The following is a 20,189-nucleotide window of genomic DNA, read 5'->3' on the forward strand; positions in this document are numbered from 1 at the left end:
GGTTCATAGCTCCTTGAAAGTGGAGTCGCAGGTAGATGGGATAGTGAAGGTGGTGTTTGGTATGCTTTCCTTTATTGGTCAGAGTATTGAGTACAGGAGTTGGAAGGTCATGTTGTGGCTGTACAGGACATTGGTTAGGCCACTGTTGGAATATTGCGTGCAATTCTGGTCTCCTTCCTATCGGAAAGATGTTGTGAAACTCGAAAGGGTTCAGAAAAGATTTACAAGGATGTTGCCAGGGTTGGAGGATTTGAGCTGTAGGGAGAGGCTAAACAGGCTGGGGCTGTTATCCCTGGAGCATCGGAGGCTGAGGGGTGACCTTATAGAGGTTTACAAAATTATGAGGGGCATAGGTCGGATAAATAGACAAAGTCTTTTCCCTGGGGTCGGGGAGTCCGGAACTAGAGGGCATAGGTTTAGGGTGAGAGGGGAAAGATACAAAAGAGACCTAAGGGGCAACCTTTTCATGCAGAGGGTGGTACGTCTATGGAATGAGCTGCCAGAGGATGTGGTGGAGGCTGGTACAATTGCAACATTTAAGAGTTTGGATGGGTATATGAATAGGAAGGGTTTGGAGGGATATGGGCTGGGTGCTGGCAGGTGGGACTAGATTGGGTTGGGATATCTGGTCAGCATGGACGGGTTGGACCGAAGGGTCTGTTTCCATGCTGTACACCTCTATGACTCTAAGTATGAGCTAAGTTAGACATTCGTAAACTGGGGACTGCCTGTATGTCATCTGGTCCTAGACTTCCACACCTATCAAGTCTCTTCTATGTGTCAATAATATTGCTTCTCATTCTGCTAAATTCAGAGTATAGTCCCAATCTCCTCAACCTCTCTCCCCAGGTCAATCACTCCATCCCTGGTATTAGCCTGGAGAACCTGCTCAGGAGTCCCTCCAATTCCAGCATATCTTTCCACTAGCAATCAAATGAAAGGTCATCATTGGGAAACATTAAAATGACCTGCTCATTTTGTTCCTAGTATTTGTTTCAAAGACAAATACAAATTTAAGCATTGCTGTGCTTACACTCCATAACTCGTCCCCAGCTGTCCACTGAGTGTTTAACCCAGTCTAGGCATTGGTTGTCATGGTAAGGTATCTTTACATCCTTTTGTTAACAGTTGATGGGTTCTGCAACTGTCTCTTGTTCTAAGGACTCTGGTATATTATTTTATCTTCTTGTCTCTAAGTCTAGTAATGTTCAGGAAATCGCCTAAGATCCTCAGTCAGTACCTTCCAAACCCATAGCCACTTCCATCTCGAAGGACAAGGGCAGCAGATACATAAGAACACCACCTCCTTCAAGTTCCCATCCAAGCCCCTCACCATCCTGACTTCGAAATACATCACAGTTCCTTAACTGTCACTGGGTCAAACTCTTGGAATTCCCTCCCTAATTACATTGTGTGTCAATCTGCAGCGGTTCAAGAAGGTAGCTCACCACCACCTTCTCGGGGACAACTAGGGACAGACAATAAATGCTGGCCTAGCCACTGATGCCCATATCCCACACATGAATAACAAATAATCACAATAGAATCAAACAGGACAGATGGAGTGTGTAGAGTCAGGAAGAAGATTGCAGGTCAAGAAGGCGGTGCTGAGTCTGAGGGTTGGGACTGAGAAAAGGTGGGGGGAGGGGAAATGAGAAAGCTGGAGAAATCTGCATTCATCCCTTGTGGTGGGAGGGTTCCTAGGCGGAAGATGAGGCGCTCTTCCTCTAGGCGTTGTGTTGCCATGGTCTGCCCGAAATGTCGATTCTCCTGTTCCTTGGATGCTGCCTGATCTGCTGCGCATTTCCAGCAACACATTTTTAAGCTCTGATCTCCAGCATCTGCAGTCCTCACTTTCTCCCTGTGTACAGTCAGTACCTGCATTAGCTTTCTTCAAAGTGGAGGAGTGGGACATTTGACCCTGTGTGCCTGTCGAATCAAATAGATCATGACTGATCATGTTTACAATGTTGTTCAGAAATTGAGTCCTTGCAGGAGACAGCATTAGACTGAAAGCAGCAGGTTGTGTAAGAAGCGAATACACAATGAACCTATGTTGCCTGCTGGTCTGATCTGTCAACAGCAGAGGGCAGGTGCTCCTTTCGAGATTAATTCTACAGTAAATTCTGCAAAAGAAAGCAGTACCCATCACTGGCACCGGCAGAAAACTGCTTCGTTCACACAGAGCTAACTGGGTGCCACTTTTTGGACTGAAGTGAAATAAGAGATTTGCAGTCTGCAGAGAACACACCAGGAAAGACAGGATATAAGTAGAGCAGAGGCCAAAGGTACAATAGATGTCCCACTTAAGGACCAAGTCATGCAAGGACTCTCTCCATGAATCCTCTGATGGTGGTACCTTCCAACAGAGCACAACAGGGTCCGATCACCAGCCTAATGCCAAATTCTCAGATCTGTTCTCAGCTGGCAGTGGCAATGCTGCAATGACTCTACGAGCTCCTGTTCCAGTTCTCTCAATAGAAAACTCCAACACCGATTACTGCTGTGCTACAGGGTTAGAATCCAGATAGTCATTTACTTTCCACACACTCAGTAAGGCCTTCCCAGAGCACACTCTCTCCAATGATGGTGCCCTCCAATGATCACCATTACCATCTCCCTCTCCCTCACTGACACCATCTCCCTCTCCCTCAGTGCCAACATCTCCCTCCCCCTCACTGACACCATCTCCCTCTCCCTCACTGACACCATCTCCCTCTCCCTCGGTGTCACCATCTCCCTCTCCCTCACTGACACCATCTCCCTCCCCCTCACTGACACCATCTCCCTCCCCCTCACTGTCACCACCTCCCTCTCCCTCACTGTCACCACCTCCCTCTCCCTCACTGACACCATCTCCCTCTCCCTCACTGACACCATCTCCCTCTCCCTCACTGACACCATCTCCCTCTCCCTCACTGTCACCATCTCCCCCTCCCTCGCTGTCACCATCTCCCTCTCCCTCACTGACACCATCTCCCTCTCCCTCACTGTCACCATCTCTCTCCCCCTCGCTGTCACCATCTCCCTCCCCCTCGCTGTCCCCATCTCCCTCACCCTCACTGTCACCACCTCCCTCCCCCTCTAGCTCCTTCTCAAACACCAGTTGCAATTTCAATTGGGCGCTCGTTCCTTCCTGCAGCTGAATGCCTGGAACCCTGAACACAGTCCCCTGCTTGTTCCCCGTTTACTGGAGGGACTGCTGCATACTTACTCTTTGCTTTCATGTGCATTAGTCTGAGGCACGGGCTCCGTCAGCCGCATCTCAAACTCATTGCAGCGGAGTGGCACCTGTTGATAGTGTGTTATCAAGGCGTAGAGACTGTCAAACACCAGGTTGTCTGTTAGGTAGAATTTGGGATTACCAGCTTCCTGACGGGAATGGATCCGGCAGTGCTGCACCTTTCCAGAACGCCTGAAAAGACCGGAAAATTACATTCATTTCTGTTCAATAAGCTACAGGTGAAGTTCACCAGGGATTAAAACGTCCCAGTCTGGAAGCAATGACAAAATAGAAACCAAATAACCAGATACCCCTGTTGGTTGTGCCTTTGGTGGGCAGTTCGGAGCACGTGCAATAGGGTGGGTTACTCAACCCATGCCAACTCTGAGCTCATCCCTATAACATCAAAGGCACCAGTTCCTCACCATATGTGAGTAGGTAAGGGATAGTTAATTTTGTTCAAACTCTATTGCCCATGGTATTACCCTGCACACAATCTAAAAGCGTTAGGAAGTTGGGTGGAACTCGGCAGCTCGTTCTTTCAGGGGGAAGCAAGTGAGCGAGTCTACCATTGGAGACTGCTGCTTGTCCATTGAGACACCACACCAAGAGAGTACCTCTCCCCTTCCTTCCTCGCCACATGGTCATTAAAACACAGCCTCACCCTACTCCTTAGAGTGGCAGACTGCCCTTGTGCAAAGCCCACTGACTTACCTCACTCTGGGATCCATCAACCACCCTTCCTGGACTTGCCTGCAATGTCAGCACCATCCATTGTGAGGCTCGAGCATTGCAGGGACTGTTATAATGACCAGACGAAGGTGGCTTTGCATAACTGAGCTCCAGAGCTGAATGACCTTTGTCTGTTGGCTTGTCACTGACTTTTTATTTGAGGGGTCTGAACCATCTGCCTTGTAAACTTCTGCCCCATTTCTTGCCATTTCTATATTTCATAATTCACAATAAACCTTAACGATATCACAACTGCCCCAGAAACTGTAACACAATGGATAGAATTCGAGACTTAGGAGGAGGTGTGGTATTAGGGATTAAGTATGACTGCGATATGCTAATAAAACAACATACAATCTCACAGGAAGCAATGTAATGTCACATAATCTTGCAGCCTTCTGGTCAGATGAAACCATAAAAATGTTTCTTAAATAAAGTGAATGTTTTCCTTACTTCAGGTGACTCGGTGAATATTCTTCAACAGCACAATGAGGTGAAGGACATTAGATAAACCATAAGATCATAAGACATAGGAGGAAACATAGGCCATTCAGCCCATCGGGTCGGCTCTACTATTCAACGCGATCGAGGCAGATCTGAAAATCCTCAACTCCATTTTCCTGCCTTTCCCCATGAGCCTTGATTCTATTACAGATTAAAAATTTGCCAATAACAGACTTGAAGATACTTAATGGTCCTGCCTCACCAGCCCTCTGTGGTAAAGAATTCCACAGAGTCACTACCGTAGCGATGTCACCACACCTGTGTCTTAAATGTGTGACTCCCATAGTTTGAAATTCTGCCCTCTGGTCCTGGACTGTCGCATCGGGCAAAACAATCTTTCTGCACTTACCCTGTTAAATCCTCTAAGAATCTTGCGTGTCTCAATAAAGTGGCCTCTCATTCTTCCATATTCTAATGAATACAAGCCTAATCTTTTCAACCTCTCCTCATAAGACAGTCACCTTCAAATATAAACTTCTACAAATCATCTGACATGATGGCATTCCATTAACCCATTCCCAGTATAGTATTCCTCCATTAGTTTCACACCCCTTGTAACTATCTCTAAAGTATCATATAGCTCCCCTGGAACCATGCCACTTTCTCAACTATCTCTGATATATTATACTTTGTACCATCCTACACACCACTAATCCACCTCTAGTATACCTCATCCCATCTAAGGTATACAGATATGGTCAGGACTTACCAGAATGAGAGTGTGTAGTCCCCCACAAAGGTTTCACTCTCACGCACCAGAAAGGAGCCATTGGGAGCCCCGGTTTCAATGCAGTACTCAGCGAGAAGCTTCTCTGCGATCTGCCTCCCGTCACGGCCTGCACCAAGTTTCCCGTGGAACCACTTCTCTGTCACATGAAGGTCAGTGCCACTACTCGGCTGGAACATTGAAGAGTATTAGTACTAGGGAGGTGGCAAATCACACATCATCCTTATACTCATTTATACAGGCATTGGTGGAGGGATGGAGGATTCACAGGGTTATCTTACCCACCCAAACCCTCCTCTCTCCAGCAGACAAGTTACATTGTAGAATTCTACAGTACAGAAGAGACCCTTCGGCCCACAGAGACTGTACCACCAAAAGTACACTACTACCTACACCAGTCCCACTTTCCCACACTAGGCCCATAGCCTCGAATGTTGTTGGTACTTCGAATGCTCATCCAAGTTCATTTTAAAGGTTGTGTGGTTTCCCACCTCAACTACACTCCCAGGCTGAGCATTCCAAACCCCCTCTATCCTCTGGCTGAAAAATATTTTCCTTAAATCCCTTCTAAATCTCCTGCCTTTCACTTTAAAATTGTTATTGACCCTTCAGCTAAGGGGAACAGCTGCTTTCTATCCACCCTGTCCATGTCTCTCACTATCCTATACACCTCTGTCAGATCTCCCTCAAACCTCTCTGTTCCAAAGAAAACTACCTGAGCTTATCCAGCCTCTCTTCATCGCTGAAATGCTCCATCCCGGGCAACATCTGGTGAACTGCTTCTGCATCCCCTCCACTGCAATCACATCTAGCATGGTGGCTCAGTGGTTAGCACTGCTGCCTCACAGCGCCAGGGACCCAGGTTCAATTCATTGGGCGATTGTTTGTGTGGAGTTTGCACATTCTCCCAGTGTCTGTGTGGGTTTCCTCCGGGTGCTCTGGTTTCCTTCCACAGTCCAAAGATGTGCAGGTCAGGTGAATTAAATTTCCCACAGTGTTAGGTGCATTAATCAAAGGGAAATGGGTCTGGGTGGGTTACTCTTCGGAGGGTCAGTGTGGACCTGTTGGACCGAAGGGCCTGTTTCTACACTGTAAGGAATGTAATCTAATCAATCCTTCCTATAATGTAGGGACCAGATTGCACACTGTACTCCAGCTGTGGCCTAACCAAAGTTCTGTACAGCTCCACTATAACCTCCCTGCTCTTATCATCTATACCACAAATGATAAAGGCAAGCTTCCTGTATGCCTTCTTAATTCCCCTATTAACCTGTGCTGCTGCCTTCAGGGATTTGTGGACAGGCAGCTGAGCTCCCTAGTATCCTGCCATATAGTGAATAAATCCTTGGGGGTTTCCTTTTTTCAAAGTGCATCACTTCACAAACAATTAAGAGTTAAGTTCCATTTGTCACTGATCTGTCCATCTGACCAATTTGTTTATCTTCTCCTGTAACTTAATACCTACCTCCTCACTGTCAACCGCCTGGCCAATCTTTGTGTCTTACACAAACTTATCATCTCCCCACATTCTCATCTACATCATTTATGTGTACCACAAACAAGAAGGGGCACAGCACTAATCCCGATTGTACACCACTACAAACCGGGCTCCAGTCACACAAACAGCCTTCTACCACCATCCTGTGTTGCCTGCCACTAAGCCAGTTTTGGATCCAACATGCCTAGATACCCTGATCCAGTGAGCTTTTACCATCTTTATTAGTTTCCCATATGGAACCTCGACAATTTCCTTGCTGAAATCCGTATACAGAGGAACCTTGATTATCCGGCACTCGATTAACCAAATTTCGGAAAATCTGAACAAGATCGCAAGGTCCCAATGTGTGGCTAAGTATGTTAACCGAGTGAAATACTCCTCGCCTGAGTCCTTCAGATAATTGAGGTTCCTCTTGGTCACCTCCTCAAAAACTTCAACCAGATTTGTTAGGCATGACCTCACTTTGACAAAGCCATGCTGACTATCCCTGATCAAATCTTGCCTCTCGAAATAGAAATTTTCTCCTTCACTATTTTCTCTAATCTTTTCCTCACCACCGATGTTAGATTCACTAGTTTATAGTTCCCTGGTCTATCTCTAACACCTTTCTTGTAAAGTGGAACCACACTAGCTGTGCTCCACTCCTCTGGCACCTCTCCTGTGGTCAGAGACAATTTAAAAAGTTGACTCAAGTCCCCTGTAATGTCCTCTCGCTTTTCTCATGACAGACTGGGTTCAACTCATCAGGACTTGGGGATGTTAAATCCATCAAAACCTCCAACACCTCCTGACTTCTTACATTAATATGTTCAATAACTTCACAGTCCATCACCTTGAATTGGATGCGGTTACTCATCTAAACAGAGGTGCACGATATTTGAAATTTTATTGCATGTAGGTCAATCTGCCATGGCCTTACTTGTTCTGATTTGTAAATGGATCCAGGAAGCAAGAGTACCCGGATGTGAAAGTTGGGGGAGAATTACACATCTTTACTCTGAATTTGGAAGGATTACCTGAAGGAGTTTACTGAAGCGTGAATCAGATAAGGTTAACAATTTTTCTTACAAGTTTTGTGAGGTTTAAGTTTTTGTTATCATAAGAGATTACCTCCTGTGTTTAAACCTTCAGTTTATTCGAAGACCAGCAAACTGACGAAAGAATATTCATCAAATAATTTGTGCGCAACTGTGTCTTTCTGATTGGCACCTATATGTTATCTGCCCTTTGTTTCTTGGAGAGTTAAAATTTTCGTTAACTCTTGGTGATTACTGATTAGAACATTTGCTACCTATTCTATATGATACTTTTGTTAATTGGTGAATGTGGGCCAATGAATTGTGAAAGAAGTAAAAAGACTTGCATACTATTGGGCTATGACATTTCTTCATAGAAAAATACACAACCAGGGAGATCTTTTATGCATCAGGTGTTGACAAATGTGAAGGGAGGTGGATAAAACACATGTCAGCAAGACCTGTCTGTTCAAAATCAATTGCAGACCAGACATCCTTTTGCTTTGTATCTTATTGCTTGTGAAGGCTATGGATCAGAGATGAACTAGCAGACCATAAGTACAGCTTAAAACCTTACATAGGTCACCAATATTTTAGAACTTCAAAACTATTTTGTTTTTGCATGATAGAGTAAAAAGATCTGGCTATTTGTCTGACATAATATTTTTCGCATCTATACTGAAGTGTAAAGTAAAAGCAATGGTCCATGTTCTCGGTAGTTATATCTGGGGAGTTCAGGCCAATAGCTTGCACATCCCACACTCTGTGGGGAATCTCAGATCCACCTGATGATCATGTAAGCAAGAGATGACCCCTGCTCTGAATTTGGAGCTGGGCACAACAGGCACATTCATGAGGCTAAGGGGTTCTTGGACAGGGGTTCTTTTGTGATATGGTCAGTCTGCAGATTCAAGAAGTGGAGGCAGATAGGACAGGGGTGTCTGCCAGGCAGATGTGGGGAGCTGGCATATAGTGAGGGAATTTCCCAGAGTGCATCTTGTTCAGAAACTCTTATTTGATCAAAGAAAATGGTGAGAGTGATGGTTCTCCTATGGAGGCCAATCAGAGTCAAGATCATAGCACGGTGAGTGGTTTAGCTGCTCAGGGTGGTGGGAGAGGAGGAGGGAGTGTGGAAAAGCAATAATTATAGGGGACTTGTTAGTGCAGGAGGATGGCCTGTTGTTTTCCCCCAGGTGCCAAGGTCAAGGATGTCATGGAATGTCTGCAGTGTATTCAGAAGCAGGAGGGTGAGCAGCCAGAGATCATGATCCATGTTGGGACCATTTGACGTAGGAAGAAAGAGAATTGATGCCTTTAGGAACCTTTAGGAATTTAGATTGAAAATTGAAAAGCTGCGGGGCTACGGCATCATATGTATGACTGAAAATTGGGTGAGAGATGTGCAGGATTGGCAATGGAACATTCCTGCTTACAGAGTGATCAGAAACAAGAGTGAGGGTGATAGAGGTCGTGGGAACATGCTTTCAGTAAAGGAATCAACTACAGAAGGAAGGAGGGATGACATTTTAGACGGATCATCAAATGAGACCACATGGTGCAATTAAAAGCCACAATACGGGCAAAACAAACAATGTGTTACATAGGCAGCGAGGGATAGCGAATCAAATATGCAATTTAATTTCATGGAACTGTAAGAATGGTAAGATGGTAATAATACGGAATTTGAATTACCCAAGTATTAACCGTTGTGTGTATAGTAGGGAGAGAGCAAAATTCTTAAATTGCATCCAGGAGACCTTTTTGTTTAGCCAGTAAGTAGGAAGTCCAACAAAGGAGGCGGCAGTCCTGGATCTAATATTTGGAACTGTTCCCAGGCAGGGGAAAGGCTAATCTGTAGGTGAGTATTTTGGAGACAGTGTACATAATTCAGTTTGATTTAGGATAGAAAACGATAAGGATGGACCAGGAATAAATGTACAAAACTGGGAAAAGGCTCATTTTACTAAGATCAGTTAAGAATTGACCTAAGTGGACTGGGGTAGACAAGCGGGAGGCTGGAAGAACACAGCAGGCCAGGCAGCATCAGGTGGAGAAGTCAACGTTTCAGGTGTAACCCTTCTACAGGTTCAATCCACAGGTTCAATCCAGTGTGGACTGGGAGCAGCAACTTGCAGATAAAATGTGTGCGAGCGATGAGAGTCAATCAAGGAAGAAATAGTGAGAGTACAGGACAAACATGCTCTCTAAAGACAAAGAGTGGACCAACAGCAAAGAACCCTGAATATGAAGGGACATAAAGGCTAGGATTAAGAAATAAAGAGAAGCTTATGGCAGATATCGAGGGCTCAATGCTCATGGGCAGCATGGTGGCTCAATGGTTAGCACTGCTGCCTCACACGCCATGGACCCGGGTTCAAACCCAGACTCGGGAAACCGTCTGCATGGAGTTTGCATATTCTTCCTGTGTCTGCATTGGTTTCCTCCGTGTGCACAGTCCAAAGATGTGCATGTTAGGTGAGTTGGCCATGCTAAATTGCCCATAGTGTTCAAGGACATGTAGGCTAGGTGCATTAGTTAGGTGTAATGGGTCTGGGTGGGATACTCTTCAGAGGGGCAGTGTGGACTTGTTGGGCTGAAGGGCCTGTTTCCACACTGTAGGAATTCTAATTCAACATAGCAGAGTTCCACTGGTATAAATAGTGTAGGGAGAAACTAAGAAGTTAGGAAAACTAGAGAATGCATGAGGAAAGTATTGTTGAGTTGTTGTTTTGAATATACACAGAGCAAGACAAGAACTGGGAAAAGGAAAGGCCCATTAGGAACCATTAAAGTAACCTAGATGTAGGCACAGTACTCAATGTATACTTTGTGTTGGTCTTCACATTGGAAGAGGACTGTATCAACATTAGGGTGCAGGACTGCCAAAGACTATAACATATCTGCACTTGGAGAGACAGGAATTAATTGGGGATAGTCAGAAGTGATGTCTCAAGGGGAGATTGTGTTTGGCAAATGTGATCACATTTTTTAAGGAGGTAACTGGAAGTGTCGATGAAGATATTCATTTGATGTGTTCTACATGGACCACAGCAAGGCTTTTTCTCAGGTCCCTTGTGGCAGACTGGTCAAGAAAGTAAGAGCCCATGGAATCCAAAGCAGAGTAGCATGTTTGATTCAAAATTGGTTGAGAGGCAGGAAGTAGAGGGTGATGGTAGAGCGATGATTTTGTGACTGGAATTCTGTTCCAGTGGAGTTCTGCAGAAATTGATACCCTTGATGTTTGTGGTTATATATTAATGATCTGGATCTAAGTGTAGGGCGTATGATCAAGAGGTTCATGGATGATATGTGAATTGGTGAGGTGGCAAATAGGGAGGACGACAGCTGTAAACTGGAGGAGAATATCAATGGATTGGTCTGACACACCAAGACAGAAAAATGTAAAGCAATGGACTTGGAGAGGCAAGGGATTACACTGTGAGTGTTAGGAACCTGGGAAGTATTAAAGGTCAAAGGAACCTTGGTGTGTACATCTACAAATTCCCTCAAGGTAGCAGGGCAGGTAGATAGGTGGTGAAGAAGTCATATGGGACACTTGCCTTTATCAGTTGAAGACCAGAATACAAGAGCAAGGAGGTTATGCAGAACTGTATGATACGATGGTGAGGTTGCAAATTGAATACTACATGCAGTTCTGGTCACCACACTATCGATGTGATCACACGAGACAGGAGAAGATTTACCAGGCTACTGCTTGAGATGGAGGGTCTGAACTCTAAGGAAAGACTGGACAGTGAATATTGAGAAGGGACCTGATAGAGCTCTGTAAGTTTATGAAGTATTGATAAGGTTAATAGGAAGACACTTTTTTTTCCATTTATAGAAAGGTCAATAACCTGGGGACATAGATTTAACGTAAGAGGAAGAAGGCTAAGAGTTGAAGAGAATGGTTTTCATCCAGAATGCTGTGGCAGTCTGAAACTCACTGAATGTGTGAGTGGTTGAGTCAGAAACATTTAAACAGCTTGCATTGTCCTAGCTCCAGGGCTACGGGTCAAGAGCTGCAGAATGGGATTAGTGAAGTGATGTTTTTCATGACAGGTATGAATGAACCAAATTGTCTCCTTCTGTGCTGTAAATGCTTATGAGTCTGTCAAACCAAATGATAACCAAGAAACATTTAAACCTTTTGGTTGTGGGCCTATCTAGGATCTGTTTTTCCACACATATTCTTCAAATTATCTTGTGCTCTTTTATGGCTACACATGGCATGTTCAGACTCCTAGGCTGTGTGTACCACAATGTTGTGTAATAAATTATTGCTATGTGCAATCTGGATTAGTTCTGCATCCAACAATAAACTGTTTGATGCTCACTCACCTCCCTCTGTTCCTCCTCGTCTTCATTGGCTTGATTCCCTGATCTCTCCTCTGAATAATAAATCTTGCTGCTCGTGAGGACAAAGTAGTGTGGATTCCATTCCTAGAAAAACCACAGGAAAACAAACAAGATGCCAAGTGGTGAGTACATCACAACAGACCCATGACTGGGAATAATTTGTTAAAGAACAGACCTGGGCTACACATAAAGCTGACAGAATGTTTTTATATATTCATTATCCAAACAACATTTTATAGGTTTAAAAAATTGGATGTGTTGCAGAATTGTTTCTATCATCGAAATGTGCCTTGGAATGAAAGTTTGGGAACCACTGTGCAATAACAGAACTTGGTATCAGGGTCTGTTTTGGTCTCCAAAATTTTTATTTATATATCTCGATCAATGCAGCAAAGATAAAATTAGATCCACCTTGATACTCCAAACTAAATCGTGGTGTGGAGAAAGTGAGGACTGCAGATGCTGGAGAGAGAGTGTGGTGCTGGAAAAGCACAACAGATCAGGCAGCATCTGAGGAGCAGGAGAATCCACGTTTCAGGCATAAGCCCTTCATCAGGGGTGGTGTGCTAATGTACCAGTCTTGCTCTGCAACAGTCATGTTTGATGTATGTTCTGTGTTTTATCTACCACAACTTGTAGCAAAGTTTAATATTTTTTGATGTGATTACCTATCATATTTAAAAGTCCAACATTTCCTTTGACTGTACAAATAGAACAGAAACTGCAGTATACACATTCAGTCTTCTACTTTCTAATTTTCAAAACAGAAGTTACTTGGACATGTTGTCACTTTTGCAGGTGAGCAGACACTTGTTTTCAAAAGGATATTTATTTGGGGGAATGTCAACTTTGCGAAACAATTTATTGTATAATGTACAAAAATTAAATTTACACATTCACCTGGTTCAATGATCAGCTTATTATCTGATCTTTATACACAGAACTAATAGCAGTCTAACATGTTGGTTAAAGTCCATGTTCTTACAATTTCTACTTTTAATTGTATTCAAGTGGAATCCACCTCAGTCCAATTTATTTTGGCTAATGTGAATAATCAAGTCAGTCACCAGCTTTGATCCAAATCATTTGCAGTGAGACTATTTTGCACCATTGTAATGGCTGAAACACCAAAATTAAACAGTTTAACCTCTAAAGATTGGAACTGAAGAGGCAAGCACACGACATAGGTCAGGTGACCGCCCAGTGGTATTATCACTGGGCTGTTAATCCAGAGATCCAGGTAATGTTCCGTGGACCCGGGTTCGAATCCCGCCATGGCAGATGGTGGAATTTGAATTCAATAAAAATCTGGAATTAAGAATTTAACGATGAACATGAATCCATTGTCAGGGAAGGAAACTGCCATCCTTATCTGGTCTGGCCTACATGTGACTCCAGACTCACAGCAATGTGGTTGACTCTTAACTGCCTCTGGATGGGCAGTAAATGTTAGCCTGGCCAGAGATGCCCTCATCCCATGAATGGATTAAAAAAAACATATTTAAAGGAGATCTGTTCGTCTGAATTAATAAATTTCTCCATATTTACTGGAAAATAAACTATGCACAGAATTTTTAAAAGGAGCTCCTCATTACACAGTTTCAAGATTTAGACCTTGGAGGCTATGTTTCATAGTGAGATATCAGTGTACAATTCAGCCAAACTGAGTGACTTGCAGGAGAAGCTGGTGTGCCCTCTACATCCACTGGGTAAAAGTAATGAAAGCTGTGGCATTGATTCTTACAGATTAGGATAAGGCCACTTTGAATCCGAGCTAAGTGATCTAAGAATTCCTACTCTTGGTTGCTAGCTATTGGAAGAGCAGGAGTGAACAACCAGGACTATGACTAACTGTTAAGGTCATTATAATCCAACAGCCCAATACCAGTTACTGGACTCTTGACTAAGACATCAGAAAGCTGCTGCCTACGAGATTTAGTCACTGACTTTTGTAAAGCAGGGAGCAATTTGAAACAGATGGAAAGTAAGGAACTGGCAATGTCGAACTTAAATACAAATGAGGTTTGCTGCTTATGCTGGATTGGAATCTGCTGCTTGAACCATCAGCTTATGAATGTAAGATTGGAGTAACATTTCAAACCTGGCACTTACATGATTGATTGGATCTTCGAGATACAAGATTCCATTCTTTATCGAGTTGCTGATGTCGTTCTCGGAGTAGGTAGAAGTTGAAACCTCTTCATAGGCACTGCCCTCGGCCAGTTTCTTGTGCTGCAAGGAAGGAAGAGATGGAGAATGAAGAGGGGAACATTCCCACAGGATCCCAATTAGTCCAATTCCCAATCACCATGTCAGCTACAACCTCCTTATTATAGCTCCTCAGTTTTAAAATCCTTTACAGTGCTGCAAAACCTGAGTACCCTCGCAACTAATCCCAAACCTAAGGTTTATTGATAAGTATGTAAGTTTGCTCGCTGAGCTGGAAGGTTTGTTTTCAGACGTTTCGTCACCATACTGGGTAACATCATCAGTGAGAGTGTCTGGTGAAGTGCTGGTGGTAAGTCCTGCCTCTCTACTTATAGGTTTTGGTTTCTTAAGGTGGGTGATGTCATTTCCAGGTTTTTTTCAAAGGAAGGTAGATAGGCTCTAAATCGATGTGTTTATTGATGGAGTTCTGGTTAGAATGCCATGCCTGGTTAGAATTCTCATGTGTGTCTTTGTTTTGCCTATCCTGGGATGTGTGTGTTGTCCCAGTCAATGTATAGAAACTAGCTATAGTGAGTTGTGTCTTTTGGTGGCCAGTTGGTGTTCATTTATCCTAGTGGCAAGTTTCCTGCTAGTTTGTCTGATGTAGTGTTTTTTTTACAGTTCTTGCATGGCATCTTGTAAATGACGTTAGATTTACTGGTGGTATCTAATGGATCCTTTAGTTTCATTAGTCGCTATTTAAGTGTGTTGGTAGGTTTGTGGGCTACCATGATGCCAAGGGGTCTGAGTAGTCTGGAAGTCATTGCTAATACGTCTTTGATGTAAGGTAACGTGGCTATACCTTTTGGGTGCATTGTGTCTCTTTGTTTGGGTTTGTTTCTAGGAGTTGGCAGATTGTGTTTATTGGGTACCCGTTTTTCTTGAAAACGTTGTATAGATATTTTTCTTCTGCTTTTTGTAGTTCTTGAGAGCTGCAGTGTGATGTCGCTCGTTGAAATAATGTCTTGATGCAGCTCTGTTTGTGGGTGTTGGGGTGATTGGTTCTGACGTTAAGTACTTGGTTGGTGTTGGTTGTTTTTCTGCAGGCGCTGGTTTGAAGCTCTCCATTAACTGTATGTTCATCTATCTTAAAAAGGCAAATGCTCTACTTGCAGATACTGACACTTACTAGCAGGAGGCGATAAACCCGACCCCACAGTAATTAAACAGAATCTCCTCCTTTTTAACAGCTCTTAAAAAATCAGGAGAATTAAACAGGACAGACTTCCGAAAATTGAAACCAGATGGATCCAACACACTCTGCTGCTATGGATTACCAAAAATACACAAACCAGAGGCCCCCCCACAGGCTCCCTACCTGGTACACGAACATACAGCATAGCCAAAGAACTCGACCAAAAACTAAAACACCTAATTGAAGATTCACACCACTCCATTCACTCCACCCAAGAATTTCTGAACACCATCAAAGACACCAAGATAGCAGAGGATGAAATAATGGTCTCCTTTGACGTTACAGCCCTTTTCACATCAATTAACATTGACCTGGCCAAAGAAACACTGGCATCACTACTATGAAAACCAGGACCACAAATACCAGACAGCACCAACTTCATCAGCAATGACAACATTCTCAAGCTAGTGGTCCTGTGCCTCACCATCCACTTCACATTCAATAACAAAGCCTACAAACAAGTCAATGGAACACCTATGGGATCACCAAAATCAGGGCTCATAGCAGAAGCAGTAATGCTGACACTTGAACAAGCTGCCCTCCCATCTATCCAACCCAAACTTTGTTGAAGACACCTTTGTCATCACAAAATGGAACCAATTAGAGGAAACATACAATACCATCAATAATATCCTGACAGGCATAAAATTCACAAAAGAGGAGGAGAACAACAACAGACTCCCATTTGAACGTACAGTTAGCAGAGAACTTCAAACCAGTGTCTACAGAAAAACAACACACACAGGCCAAATACTTAACTTCAGAAGCTATCATCCCAACATCCTTACGGAGCTGCATTAAGACATTATGTCAACAAACAACATCACACTGCAACACCCAAGAACTACAAAAAGCAGAAGTAAAATATCTCTACAACTTTTTCAAGAAAAACGAGTACCCAATAAATACAATCCACCGATTCCTCAAAAACAAATCCAAACAAGCAGACACAACGCAACCAAAAGGTATAGCCACATTACCTTACATCAAAGACATAGCAGAAATAATGTCCAGACTACTCAGATCTCTTGGCATCACTGTAGCCCACAAACCTACCAACACATTTAAACAATGACTAATGAATCTAAAGAATCCAATAGATGCCACCAGCAAAACTAATGCCATTTACAAGATATCATGCAAGAACTGTAAAAAAACACTACATTGGACAAACTAGCAGGAAACTTGCCAGCAGGATACATGGACACGAACTGGTCACCAAAAGACATGACCCACTACCACTAGTTTCTATACATACATACAAAGAAGAACACCACTTTGACTGGGACAACACACACATCCCAGGACAGGCGAAACAAAGACACGCACGACAATTCTTAGAGGCATGGCATTCTAACCAGAACTCCATTAACAAACACCTCGATTTAGACCCTATCTACCTTCCCTTGAAAAAAAGAACCGGAAATTACATCTCCCACCTTACGAAGCCAAGACCTATAAACAGAGGCTGGACATACCACCAGCACATCACCAGAGCTTCTCACTGATGATGTTACTTAGTATAATGATGAAACATTTGAAAACAAATCTTTAAGCTCAGCAAGCAAACTTACATACTTATTATCAACCTGAGCTACAAATCTCAAAAGTCGCTAAGATTTATTGAATTAAATTTAAATTTCCCTTGTTATTCATTCATATTCTTATGTCTCTAGCTAGGATTAGAAGGATATGGGCCAAGTGCAGGATAATGGGGTCAGCATGGATGGACATTTTGGTCGGTGTGGACCAGTTTGGGCCAAAGGGCCTGTCTCCATGCTGTAGGACTCTATTGTCCAGCCCTCTTAATGGAAATTTAGCAACTGAACCATTACACCACAGTCCCCAATCTTCAGCTTGCTCTCCACAATATTACCAAAGTCTAGATCCCCACCCTCATGTTGCCATGAGTGTCTCCATTTCTGGACTCTTAAACAATTAGCAACCTTCACTAACCTTGCACATCTTCCACTGAATTACAATGTTTACATTACTGTATGTATGTTCTGTCAACAACCTAGGCTTCAATCACCTCAAAAGTCACCACTCAAGAGCCATTTCCTTCTGCAATCTTCAACTAGAACAATACTTAAGTTGTTTCTACTGAGGGCAGTCTGAGCTGTTAAACACATTGTTGTGAAGTGATAATAGCAACAGATATTTTTAATTTGTTCAATGGATGCGGGCGTCACAGATTTACTGCGCTACGTTTAAATAATGATTGAGTCACCTGAAAATTCTGGAAGTAGTAGCGGAATTCAGGGTTGTATGTCCTCCTCAGTTTACTTCCAAGATGCAAGAGTCATAGCACAACTTATAGGGCCCTCAGCCCAGGAGCATGGATCTTGTCTGTTTTTCTTATGTTTTCTTTCGATACTGTTTTTTATGGTTTCCATTTATTATGATACTATTCCTTCTTGAAATGACTTTTGTGGATGGCGTCTTCTCCTGGCCAGGCCCAGCGACCCAGAATGATAGTATAGGCCTGGAACCTGGTGCAGCGGTCTCCCAATGTGACAGTCTTGTCCAGGAGGAGCAGTCTTGGCCTGGGGTGGAGGTCTAGTCCCAGCGTAGAGGTCTAGTCCCAGCGCACAGGTCCAGTCCCAGCGCACAGGTCCAGTCCCAGCGCACAGGTCTAGTCCCAGCGCACAGGTCTAGTCCCAGCGCACAGGTCTAGTCTCAGCGCACAGGTCTAGTCCCAGCGCACAGGTCTAGTCCCAGCGCACAGGTCTAGTCTCAGCGCACAGGTCTAGTCTCAGCGCAGAGGTCTAGTCTCAGCGCAGAGGTCTAGTCAGCGCGGAGGTCTAGTCAGCGCGGAGGTCTAGTCCCAGCGCGGAGGTCTAGTCCCAGTGCACAGGTCTAGTCTCAGCGCAGAGGTCAAGTCAGCGTGGAGGTCTAGTCCCAGCGCAGAGGTCTAGTCAGCGCGGAGGTCTAGTCCCAGCGCGGAGGTCTAGTCCCAGCGCGGAGGTCTAGTCCCAGTGCACAGGTCTAGTCTCAGCGCAGAGGTCTAGTCAGCGTGGAGGTCTAGTCCCAGCGCAGAGGTCTAGTCAGCGCGGAGGTCTAGTCACAGTGCAGAGGTCTAGTCCCAGCGCAGAGGTCCAGTCCCAGCACGGAGGTCTAGTCCCAGGTTGGTGGCTTGGTCTAGTCCCAGCATGGAGGTCTAGTCTCAGCGCGGAGGTCTAGTCAGCGCAGAGGTCTAGTCCCAGCGCAGAGGTCTAGTCCCAGCACGGAGGTCTAGTCCCAGCGTGGAGGTCTAGTCTCAGCGTGGAGGTCTAGTCAGCGCGGAGGTCTAGTCCCAGCATGGAGGTCTAGTCCCAGCATGGAGGTCTAGTCTCAGCGCGGAGGTCTAGTTCCAGCGTGGAGGTCTAGTCTCAGCGTGGAGGTCTAGTCTCAGCGCGGAGGTCTAGTCAGCGCAGAGGTCTAGTCCAAGCACGGAGGTCTAGTCCCAGCACAGAGGTCTAGTCCCAGGTAGGTGGCTTGGTCTAGTCCCAGCGCGGAGGTCTAGTCCCAGCACGGAGGTCTAGTCTCAGCACGGAGGTCTAGTCAGCGTAGAGGTCTAGTTCCAGCGCAGAGGTCTAGTCTCAGCGCAGAGGTCTAGTCAGCGCAGAGGTCTAGTCCCAGCGCGGAGGTCTAGTCCCAGCGCGGAGGTCTAGTCCAAGGTTGGTGGCTTGGTTTTGGCCCAGCACTGCACAGTGGTTTCAGCCTGATTTTTCCAGCGTACCCCAAACCCAGGAGCCGTTAACTGTGATGAATTTTTACTTTTTTGTTCTTATTACTTATGACTTCTGTCATTCATTTAGGTGCCGTGGTATAGCAGGTTATAAAACTTTTCACTGTATTTTTTTGTAAAAATACACATGACAACAACTTGCTATTCTACGCCAATGCAGTCAGTTATAACGTGTCCTAACAATACTATAAATGTGAAACCTCAGTCAGTTTGACACATCTTAAGCAGAGGAAAGAGTATGATTTGAAAAACAGCTTCCTCTTCCATAAGATCATTCAGCAAACTAAGAAGCTGACATTAATGGCAGTGACTGACCTTAATCAGGAATTTTCTCCTCAGTTGATTCGGTGACGGAAGCCCGTCTGCAGTGATGTCAACTGGTTTGGTCAGCAGCATATCACCAAACACCTTCTTGAAAACATTAGCCATATTGCGCTGTTGAACGATACTACAATGATCTTCAATGGACAAGATTACAGGATACCTGCCAAATAATCCACAGCACTACGGTAAATCTCAAAGAGCAGGCACACATGAACTCAGGTAAGATTGTAGTATCTTCTCGAATCAGCTCAGACGACATTGAATGCCGCCTTATCCTATGCTAAATTTCACACTTCTGGAACTGAGTCCCATTGCTACCAATGTTTTTACTGAGCTGCTTGAACACAGCTGCTAAACTTGTCTATCTGGCACTCGCAACACAGCAGGACGGGTAAATGAACAGGAAGGGTAAAGAGGGATATAGGCCAAGTGCTGGCAAATGGGACTAGATTAGTTTAGGATAGCTGGTCGGCAAGGATGGATTGTACCGAAAGGTCTGTTTCTGTGCTGTACTCGATGACCCTATGGCCCAACTGTGAAATCCTACATACATGGGTTCAGCTGGCCTTTAAAGCAAGCCAATGAACTTCTGCTGCACACAACATAGAACTAGATTTTAAATAAATGTATGCAACTTTTTTGTTTCATTTATCTCTTTTGTCTGAGTTTAGTA

The 20,189-nt window shown here is 44.3% G+C and overlaps 1 protein-coding gene across 1 annotated transcript in view; it reads right to left on the bottom strand.

Annotated features, from left to right (window-relative positions):
* Positions 1 to 20,189, bottom strand: part of plcg1 (phospholipase C, gamma 1) — a 168,418-nt gene that overhangs the window by 54,420 nt on the left and 93,809 nt on the right. The window contains exons 13-17 of the mRNA XM_072556339.1: positions 19,508 to 19,676; positions 14,172 to 14,291; positions 12,042 to 12,143; positions 5,169 to 5,356; positions 3,215 to 3,415 (exon numbers count right to left, since the gene is read on the bottom strand). Of these exons, the coding sequence (XP_072412440.1) occupies positions 3,215 to 3,415; positions 5,169 to 5,356; positions 12,042 to 12,143; positions 14,172 to 14,291; positions 19,508 to 19,676 (780 nt within the window). The remainder of the gene's footprint in view (positions 1 to 3,214; positions 3,416 to 5,168; positions 5,357 to 12,041; positions 12,144 to 14,171; positions 14,292 to 19,507; positions 19,677 to 20,189) is intronic.

Source organism: Chiloscyllium punctatum, chromosome 37, assembly GCF_047496795.1.
Source record: "Chiloscyllium punctatum isolate Juve2018m chromosome 37, sChiPun1.3, whole genome shotgun sequence".
NCBI classification, from domain to species: Eukaryota; Metazoa; Chordata; class Chondrichthyes; order Orectolobiformes; family Hemiscylliidae; genus Chiloscyllium; species Chiloscyllium punctatum.